Consider the following 10983-nt stretch of genomic DNA (forward strand, 5'->3'; position numbering starts at 1 on the left):
ACGTTGTGTCCATTTTACAGATGGGGAAACTGAAGCACAGAGCCATTTACCTGAGTTGCCCAAAGCCACAGAGCGCTTAACTGTTGGGGCTGGGGTACAAACCCAGCAAATCTGGCTCCAAGGTCTGTGTTACCTCACCCTGTGGAGAGATAACAACTTTTTAAAATAACTTTTCCCGGTATGTACCAAACCACAATTGCTAAAGCCCCGCTCCCGCTCCCTCCCCCTTCGAACTCCAGCACTGACGTGCACGCCTAGGATTGAGTCAATGTCGACGTCTGGGGTGCGTCACAGAGGGACGGGGAAGGAGGAGGAAAAGGGGGGAATTACATTTAAAAAAAAAAAAAGCTTCAAAGAACTAACCGAGAGTGGGGAGGCCACGCACTTAAACGCCTCACCCCCCAGAGCCGCCTCCTTAAACCCGCTCCAACACAGAAAAAGTCGCGCGCGCCGGCGCTCCTGCACAACCGCACTAAACCCCTCTCAGCCTTAGAGGCTCGTGTTTTCAGTCTGGCACGGGGTTCCGATCCCACCAGCCCCAGCGAACAACGCCGAGCTACAGGGGCTCAGAGGCCGGAAGTGGGGCCGCCCCGAGGGAACCAAAGCCTCTCCCCTTGGCAGTCGCTCTAGCGACGCCCGCCCCCCTGCAACGGCTCAGAGGTCCGCTGGATTGGTCGGCTGACGGCCCAGGCGTGTCTTGCAGCGGCCGCTGATTGGTCAGCGACCGGCTGCGCGCGTGGGAACCTAAGTATTCGGGTGCTCACAGGTACGAGCGTTGCGCCTCAGCTTCCGTGGGGCTCGCGGCCGGCGCGTCACGTGGGCGGGCCGTACTTCCGGCGCGAGGAACGTTTGAGGCGTTGATAACCTTTACAGCAGTTGCCGCCCGGGCAGAGGCGCCGTCCGTTGCTACCTGCGTCCGGCGCCCTCCGGAGGCCGATTTGGCGGGCTCTGCGCCAGCAAAGGTCTGTCAGGTGACACTTTTTCTTCCCTTTGAACTTTCTTGTCTTAGATGTGCGCCTGAAGCAGGTGAGGAGGGATTTTACTTCACGGCTGTGGCGCTCCGAAGCGGGGTGGCGGGGGAGGAGGGTTTGCCTGAGGGAAGAGAAAGGGTTTGCCTTTTCGGAAAGACCGAGTCTACCCCGGAGTTTCAGCCGCGCTGCAGTTGGGGTGGCTTGGGGATGATTTGGAGTGGTTCCCACCGCCCCTCCCGGGATGCTAGCGCGTAGGTGCTTGAGATGTGGCCCCTTATTGAGTGGTTTGTGCCGACTTTCTAAGAGCTGATCCTTTTTCGTCCTTTCTCTTCCTTGGTGGGTGAGGGGGCGACGAACGACCAAGGCTCTCAGACTTGTTAGAATTTTGAGTTTGGAAAATCTATTAACTAGCGAGTTGGTTCGTTGTAACATTTTTTGAGGTGCAAACGTTGATTCTGAGGCTTGGATGGTAACCGCGATTGATCAGACAGTGCAGCCTCACTGTTGTAAATACGTACGCGAGGCTAAACAAAGGAAAGATGTGGATTGAGCACGGTAGTTTGATATCTTCGTCTCTTGGGGATCGCTGCCCCCCCTTTACCTGGCTCTCCCTGAAGTCGAACTGCTCTAGAGTTTTAAACTGGCTTAATGTTTACAAATCGTGATTTAACGAGCAACTTTTCTGCACGGTGTTTTATAAAGCACGGCATGGGCTCGATTCCCTGATGGGTGATGGGGATGCAGTTTGGACGGCATTATCCCCCCCCACCCCCACCCCAGGTCTGGCCGACTCCGTAGCCGCTGAAGTTTGATACGGCTGCTTTTGAGAGTCCTGACAGGATTTTTAGAAAGTGATCAGTGTATTGACACGGTCTTGTTTAAAAAAAAAAATGTGGAGGGGTCTGGCTACTGCAATCTGCCCTGTTTTGCCGAGTAGTGGTTCTTGCCGAGTTTTAGCAGCATTGTAATTAAGCCATTAGGGAACTGTCTGTCAGAGTCTCTAACAATGGTTGGCAAACTTTGTCTATAAAAGGCCACCTAGTAAGTATCTTAGGCTTAGAGCAAAGGGACAAGTGATAAGAGGTGACCTCTGAGCAGTGTGGAGGCACCTGACTGTAAAGACCTTGTAGGCCATGGTAGGAGTTCTGGATTTTATTTTGTTCTTTGTCGAAAAGGGATTCCAGGTGATTTTAATAATGAAGAAGTAAAGCGCATAGGCTCTGGAGTCGTACTGCACTACTTACTATGAGACCTGGGTAGGTTACTTGAAGTCTCTTTGCCTCAGTTTTCTCTTAAGGAAAATGGGGATGATAATAGAGCCTGCCCTGTAGGCTTGTCAGGAATGCTAAATGAATTAACATACATCACGTGCTTAGAACATTGCCTGACACAGAGTAAGCAGTAAAATCTGTTAGATGCTATTATCTGTACTTTGTGGCATAGTTCAAATTTAAAGAAAAATTATATATTTAAATCTCTAAAACAAAGTTGTTAGAAATACAGAGTATAAGAAATGGTCCCCAGAGTTGGGAAGCTTTAACTCACTATTCTCTTTCTGTGTGAGTTCAGGTAGAGGTGGGAGCCTGCTCAGCAGTGTTCTTTGTAAGAGCAAGGCTTGAGGAGTGACTTTTGAATATCCATGACTTGGGACTAGTTTAAATAAATCATGGCCTATTTGCAAGATAGGAAACGAAGAAGTTGAAGTGACTATGGTATATCTAAAGTTATTAATTTAGAAAGACTTCTTTTACTTTTGCCTCTTTTTGAGCTCATACACTGTATTCTTTTCTGGGTCTGGCTTTTACTCAAGGTTGTAGTTTTGAGATTCCTGAGATGCGTCCTCCTCGCTGTGTGTAGCAATAATTGGTTTATTCTCATAGCTGTGTAGTCTTCCTTTGTATGAAAACAGCAGTTTAAGTATTCATAACTTGTATTAGTTGTATAATCAGAAAAAATAAACATAGTCTTAAAAAGTAAAATTTGGTTCAAGTTACAGCTCAAATTGGAGGTATTTAATAACTTGAATTTATTCCACATTATTAGACTGCATTTGTCTAACTTGAGAGTTACTTTTCCCTTCATTCCGCCTCATTCCTGTCCTGGCTCAGGATGGATAAAGGGAACCTAGCTCTCTCATTAACGCCCCTCCCAGTACTGTGATGCCAGCGTTCAAATCTACTACGAGATATGATATGACAGCATTGCACTCAACATCTTCCTATTGGCAGAGATGAATGACTCAGAACCATAACCGAGCCTACATAATTCTAGAAGAGTTTTTGGCTTATTTTTCACATACAGTCCTTTAGGTTTAATTTAAAATTTAACTACGGAAGCAATCATAATCTTAGCACTGAAATGACCTTAGACGTAATCTCACCCAGTTTTCACCGAGCAGGGGAGGAGGCGATGTCTTTAGTGGTCTTTCCAGGCTGCACCGTGGTGGGCGGCCCAAGCCACAAGAGACTCCTGACTCACATTTGGAGGCCCGCAGTCTCCCTGAGTAAAAAGCTTCTGAGCTCCTTGACAAAAGCAGTTAGGACTCATGCTCTGTTGTTCATTTGTCTCCAGCACTTACTCTGTAGCCTTTAGGTTGTGGAGCATCCGCTTCACAATTTGGAAATGTGTTCGATCTGGATTCTTATTCCTACGCGTGGGCAATAAAACCCTTCACTTTTTAAAGGTTTATTCTAAATCACTAATGGAAGAATTCTCATTTTGTCGCTCTCTAAACTTCAGCCAGGACTCCAATTCAACTTGAGTTGGTATTCTGAGAACATATCCATGTTAAGTTTATTAAGGCGATAAGTGGGTGAAGTAACTTTTTTATGCGTTGCTTTTCAGGAATTGAAGATTTACCAGTCCTACATGACCAAGGAGTTTCGCAAATAACCCTCCAGCAAGTTTTAAAATAATTAGGCCCAACTCAGAGAAAGTGGAGTTGCTCTGGTTGCACAAAAAAGATGTCTAGCTGCTCCAGTGAAGTCGATGTGGTTTGTATTTCAAATTGAAAATCTGTCTTTGTTCTTTTCATTGTGTTCTATTTTTTTTCTAAATTGAATTGAATTTTGTACAGTGAAATGCAGAGGTTGTAAATATACAGTTCATGAGTTTTGGACACTGATGTATAAAGCTGCTATGAACATTTGTGTGCAAGTTTTTAAATTTTAACTACCTACCCAGAGTCCTTTTTTCTCCTGACTCTTTTCACATAATTATGTGAAAGCACTTTGCAAAGCATACCTATACAAAGCATACCTATACAAAGCATACCTATACAAAGGTAACATGGTATATTTTTATAAGTATTAATATATAGCCCAATTCCACATTATTTTGTCTTTTGAAACAGACATACATACTTCTATGTAGGTTTAAAATTATTCCTATAGTTCATAATCCATTCTTAGAATAAAGAGTTATTAAGTGAAATGTAATGGCTGTTTACTGTCTATTTACTTACTTATGCACTGTCTTATTCCCCCCAAAATGTTTTAGGTGACTTAGAGATTAATTTATCAAGAAACATAGGTGTGGGGAATTCCCTGGTGGTTCAGTGCTTCGGACTCCAACATTCTATCCCTGGTGGAGGAACTAAGATCCCACAAGCCTCCAAGTACAGGGGAAAAAAAAAAAAAAAAAAAAAAGATAGTTGCTTAAGTGTTTCCTATTTTGTCCACAGAGTGGTACTGTTGGTCTATTTAAAAATCAAAAGCCATGAACAGGATTCTTTGTAGTTAGAAATACTTGCTTTTACAGCAGTTCTGCTGCCAGATTACTAGAAGAATAGTCTTTCTACCCTGAGGTACACAAGAGGAAAACGATGTCTTAAGTGTGGTTAAGTTAATGAGAAAACAGTTTTGCAAGGACATCTTTTCCTATAGTCATAGTATTTACAAAGGTCCCTTGATATCACAAATTGGCTTTTGGAGCTTCTCGAAAGTGAAATTGAAGTCCTCAGTTTTTAAGTTCTATCGTCTTTCCTTTTAATTTATTAATAAATTTTCCTTAGATAAGAACACGAATCTCTACTTATGATGATGGTAACACTGTTCTTTATGCATATGAACCAAATACTGCATATTTCAATAATGTAAGTAATGTTAATTGCCATTTGCCAAATATATTAACACTTAACCACTTTAAAGAAAAAATTCTTCATAGACTTCCTGTAAACTCACTCTCAAGAAAATATTAGTCTCTCCTGAATTTGTCTGATTCCTTTCATTAGACAATGAGCAATTAACCATTTCACTTCCCTCTTTTCCTTGTAGAAAATTCAGAACAGTTTTTACTCATTTTTTTCAGTGCAAAATTCTAAACCTCCGTCCTTCTGATATAATAAATTCTTTGCTTAATCCCTTTCTTAATTAGCAGTGATCATCTTCATTCTCATAATAACATGAGTTTTTTTATTTTGTCTCTGCTTTAGATTAATATTTCTGAAACTCTCTGAAAAACTAGTGAAAAATAAAAGCAAGTTAAATAAATAGTGTTTTTTCCCCACTTACTGTTCAGTTTGACTTTCATAGAAGTGAAGTATTAACTACTCAATTTTTAAAATATCAGCAGGGAAGTGTCGTGTCTAACACATCCTGCAACGAAGAGCAACAAAAAACAATTCTGAATGTCCTTACTCACTGCCAGGTACAAAAAGTTCTATCTCTCAAATGTAGTTTTCTAAAATATTAAGCTTAAATTCTCTTTATATCATATAAAGAGGTGGACAATTGAACTTTTGCTGTATCAAATTGCTTATGATTATCGCTCTCATTGTGATGATTTTTTTAAACAATTTCTAGTTAGAATAGCATCTTCAGGTGAAAGTTTTGAAATAGCAATATGGAGGTTTCATAGCCTTTTGTAAAAGCCCTTAACTGATGAAATGTATAATAGTTATGTCTCCTTCATCTAAATTGCTCAATACTGAATTAATTTCCCCTACAAAATCTTTAAAGGAAGTTGGCTGATTTGGATAAAACTTAGTATGTGCCTAAATGCATGTCAAGATATCTCAATTGAAACAAAACGGCAGCCCACCATTCTTTAAAGAGTTTATCTTCCATAGTTTTGAGGGGATTTTGTAAAAATTGACGTGTTGGTGGAGATTGATAGAAGTATGTAATTATCAAGGATTTTGTGAGCGGCATACCCTAGAAGCAATGAACATTTATAAACAAATACATGTTTCTTAACATATAAAAAAGTTTCTTGAATACAATGAACATACTTTGAAAAGTAAAAAATGTTTATGGGAGTCTTTATCATTATAGAGAACAGCAGTGGAATACTTAAAGGGAACGTGTCTTGTCTTCCGGGGAAGGATGTACAGAGAGTGGGAATGCAGGGACGACGTAGGGAGTTCTGATTTTTGAGCAGTGCTCTCCCCTGCTTGCTTTACATCAGCTTCCACGATGAACTGGGTTGACACTGCTCTGCCAGGGCCTTCTGAGCGATTGTGCAAGATGTGTTGGGATAGAGTATCTCCGCTAAGACATGCCCAGGTTCCAAAGTCACAGCTAAGGGATGCTCTCCATTTCTCCTAATGTGCTAGCTCCCTCCTTTCTTCGGCGCCTTCCCTTACCAGTCTAGACCACACGATGCAGCACCTCCATCTGTTCTTTTTTAATCCTCGCCCAGCACCCCCTTTAGTAAAACCCCAGCCCTGTCCAGGCTGGGAAGCAGAGGGGAGGACCTCCACTGGGGACTGGTGATCCTCAGACAACCCCGATCCTGTTCTCTTATTTCGTGGAGAAAATGGAGGGTGTGGAGCAGAAATCCCCTCCAAGTCCTGATTCCTCTCCCCACAGCCCTCACACTTGCCTGGATCCATCTCTGACGACCTCCTTCCTGACCACTGGAGTGGGGAAAGTGTTTCCTCTGTAAGGCTAACACCTCTGCTGGTTTCTGCATCTGACCCTCTTTCCCTGTGCTCAGACACCTCCCTTCATCCCTCTGTCTCTTGTGTCTTCAGCCTCTGTCTCCATCACTCGCAGCGTAGTCATTCTCCCACAGGTTTAAAAAAACCACTTCTTTTTGCCTCCCATCCCTCTATAGCTGTCATCCTCTCTCTCTCCTTCCCATCGTAACCCAGCTCTTTGATCGTCATTTATGTTCACTTTCTAAACATTTGACTTCCTGTTTTCTGTTTGGGTGTTTTTAATTTCTGTTTTAATATTTTTTATTGAAGTATAGCTGATTTGTAATATTGTGTTAGTTCCGGGTGTAGAGCATAGTAATTCGGGGGTTTTGCTGATTATGTTCCATTATAGGTTATTATAAGATTTGGGGTGTAATTCCCTGTGCTCTACAGTAAATCCTTGTTTATCTGTTTTATGTATAGTAGTTTATATCAGTTAATCCCATACTCCTAATTTGTTGGGTATTTTAGAATATACTGTTCCTTCTGCCCTGTATGCTCCTCTGTACATCTCTACCTAGTGAACACCTTCTCATCTTTTCATTCTCAACGCAGATACCTCCTTCTTCGAAAATCCTGCCACGACTGTCAGGCTGGATTAGGTCTTGCTCTTCTGTGCACGCTTAGCCTCTTGTTCTTATCTGTATCGTGGCAATAATACTACTAATAGATGGTTGAGCACTGTCAGACCAGTCATCATGCACTATTATTATTATGTTGGTATTAATACTGTAGCACGTTGTTTTGTCCTCAACAGAACTGAGAGAGGATTTCATCCCGATTCTATTTATAAGGAAATTGAACAACAAAGAAGTTAAGTAACTTGAACCCAACTGTGTTCCCCTAGAGCCTGTGCTAGTTATTCAGGGCTGAGAGCCAGTGGGTCTCATGCTTCATCGTGCATCAGAATCAGCTAGAGGGCTTGTGAAAACACAGATCACTGCCCTCGATCTCAGAGTTCCCAATTCAGTAGATCTGAGGTGGGAGATTTTTCATTTCCAACAAGCTCGTAGATGGTGTTGATGCTGCTGGTCCACGGAGCACACTGAAATCCACTGCTCCAGGCGGCCGATCACTTTCTCTGTTGACCTTGTCTCTTTACTTGTCTCTCTCCAGCTAAAATGGGAGTTCCTTAGGGTAGGAGCTGTTTTTTTCTTCCTTTTTCTTTTTCTTTTTCTTTTCTTTTTAATGTCCACATTCCCAGCATCTAGCAAAGTAGTTCTCACAGGTGGTAGGCCTTCAATAAATGTTTCTTTGAATGAATGATGTAATTAATGGTTCTGGCCTTTTAAGTGTATTTTTGCCCGAATGAAATTTCTGTGTATTTCAAGAATTCTCCGGTTTTATCAGTCACATACTTGATTGGCATACAGGGGTCGCGTACTCAAAGGTTTTGTAAGGTTAATTGTTAATTGCATGACTTTAAAGTACTCTGAAGCCAAAGGTCACATCTGTTGTATTTGGCTCACTGTTCTTTCCAGAGTGGACCCCTCACTGCCTATTAGGTTATACCATCATTATATGGAAAGAGGCTCTTTGGCCTTTTAGCAGATTTGAAAATTTCTTTCCTAAAGTAGCACCTTCCTTGATGTAAAATGACTCCATCATAAATGTGATGGCTTATAGGAATTGTGGTACATTTACTTCCCAGTATTCAAGCTTCGTAAAATGCCTGTGTGACATGGAGTAGTTGAGTGGGAGGTTGGCGCGCCTTATCTCAGCCAGCTCGGCTCTGGGTCCCCAACAGCCAGGCATCAAGTGGGAAACAAGAGATTTCTGACGGCTTGAAAACTTTCAGACTTTGACTTTGGCTTAATGGTATTTTTTATGTTCCTTTCCTTTTGAAGTAGAAACTACTAATAGTCTGTATTATAATAGGTCATCTATGATGCTATTCAAAAACTGGATAAGAAGTTTGATGTTATGCATGCAAAGGTTACAAAAATCAACCGTTTTCGTGTGAAGTCATGGTTGCAAAGTCGTGTAAGTGTTATCAAAATATTTTCAAAACTATAATAAACCTCTGGTTTCTAAATATGCCAGTCAGAAGTGAGAGAGAACTAATAACTGTGAGATAAGCAAGGCTGATCTATACTTGCTGTAGCAGCAAATGGGAGACTAAACCTCTGCCGGAAGAATGCTGAAGTTTACGTTTGAGAAATGTACGTCAATGGGTATTTTTATGTTTGTAACCGTAATACATAAAGTGCAATTAAAATGTAGGGTTGAAGAGGAAATCATGTAATCAAAATAGAGCATTTATCTTTAATAATATAAAGCAATCTTCCATGGAAAGTAATTATGGATGTATTTACTATTTATTTCCTTTTTCTTTCACTCACTCACAGTTGGTTTATGCTGGGTTTGTGTCATTTCAGAAGCCACTTGGATATACATTTAAAGATTATAATTACCTGCTTTCTAAAAAGATCAGATACCAGAAAATGAGGAAGAAGCGGTGTCTCTCTCCATTGCCTTGCCCTAAAAGTTATAGCCCCACAATTCCAGTACAAAGGCCGGAAAATGATTCCGAGAGCAACCCTCTAGAAGCACCTTTTGAGTCCCGGATGCCTCTGGATCTGGAGCAAGGCCTTAGCCTGAGCCCGACGGTCCCCTCCACCTACCGCAGGCATTCCTACCAGGAGTACTACTCGCCCGAGGACCCCACGCAGGGCTCCTCCAGTCCAGAGGCCCACAACACCTGCAGTCTTTTCTTAGACACCCAGTCCACTGCAGTCGAGCCTGCAACCGTGCTGACCCAGAGTGAACGCAGTCCAGCACATAGCCCTGCAATGATGACCTACCCAGCTTTACTGGAAAACAATAGATTCAGCCAGGCTGGCTCACCTCTCTACGTCCCGACCAGCTTCGGTGAGTGTGAACTGACACATGTTACAAGTAGCAATTATTTACCCTATATTCCTCAACACCCTTGATGCAAGCTTGTGGAAGCTGTTTGTTTCCCATCTTGAGGGCTAGCTTGGGGCAGCACTCTGAACGATGACTAAGACTTCTTGAGTGTCTGTGATGTGCCTGCACTGTGCCAGTCAACGGACAGGCCTCTTCTCCACTAGTACTCATAATGATCCCATTGTGAGTTTTTTATCTTCTGTTTTTCTTTACCCTTTCCCTGTGTAAATAATTAAAATGCTCCTAAAATGGCCAGAGCCCAGATGACAGGAGAGAAAAGGTACACTTTAGGCTAATTCACAGGAACAAAGGTCAAATTTGTGTTGACGGTTCGGCGAATTACAAAAGCCGCTTCCGTTACCACACGCTAACTTTAGGGAGTCGAGCACTCTGGCTGAGTAAATGAGTACCTGTCTGGACACAAAGAAGTTTCAGTACAACGTAGTGAATGGCACACCTAAAACGTTTTGAGGTATGAGCACCTAAATTGTCTCATGCCTCACGTTATTTCTTTTTTAAACATAAACCTTCAACCAAAATATCTATTACCATGCAGTAAAACTTGAAAGAGGTATTCAGTGTAATGTTAAAGTTACTTCTGACCTAGCTGAGCAGAAGTCTTGTTGTTTTCAAAATTCAGATACACCTTTAAGCCTTGAGAGACGTTAATTTTAAAGCCATGGAAGAGATTCAGTAAAGAACTGATTTGGTTCTCAAAGATAATGGGGGTTATTGAAATTCACTGATTAAAGTGAATAATTTAAGCAATTATAAAACTAAATTCTGGGGATTTCCATGGCAATTAGCTAGTAAAAGAAACCTCCTCTGGAGAGACCAAGAGGACAGAGATTAAGTATTTCAAAGAATTTCTCTCAAAGTAAGAGAGCAATAGGTTATCTTAGATTAACCTAATTTAACCCAAGTAACAGATCTTTTGCTGTATTTTGCCTGTGGCCCAAGAGGCCTCAGATTGCTCAGTCTGTTTTATGATCTTTGAAGCTTTAAGGTGTCTTCCGAAGCTGCTTTTGTTGTTTGGGGGAGGTCAGGTGGGACATTCTTGAGTAGCCATCCTCAGATCATCTTTGTCTGGGCTTTCCCTGGATTTTACCTTGGAGTCCTGGGTCCATGCCGGGGTACTTCACACAAGGTTCCAGGAATGAGACAATTACTCCCTACCTAACA

At 42.1% G+C, this 10983-nt stretch overlaps 1 protein-coding gene across 1 annotated transcript in view; it reads left to right on the forward strand.

Moving 5' to 3' along the window:
- The first annotated feature begins 861 nt into the window (after positions 1 to 861).
- Positions 862 to 10983, forward strand: part of SCML1 (Scm polycomb group protein like 1) — a 49839-nt gene continuing 39717 nt past the window's right edge. The window contains exons 1-4 of the mRNA XM_029241249.1: positions 862 to 962; positions 3816 to 3964; positions 8770 to 8874; positions 9270 to 9762. Coding sequence (XP_029097082.1) covers positions 3935 to 3964; positions 8770 to 8874; positions 9270 to 9762 — 628 coding nt within the window. The 5' untranslated portion in view covers positions 862 to 962; positions 3816 to 3934. The remainder of the gene's footprint in view (positions 963 to 3815; positions 3965 to 8769; positions 8875 to 9269; positions 9763 to 10983) is intronic.

The sequence above is a fragment of the Monodon monoceros genome, unplaced genomic scaffold (assembly GCF_005190385.1).
Source record: "Monodon monoceros isolate NGI ecotype Baffin Bay Population unplaced genomic scaffold, NGI_Narwhal_1 Super_Scaffold_22, whole genome shotgun sequence".
Lineage (NCBI taxonomy): Eukaryota > Metazoa > Chordata > Mammalia > Artiodactyla > Monodontidae > Monodon > Monodon monoceros.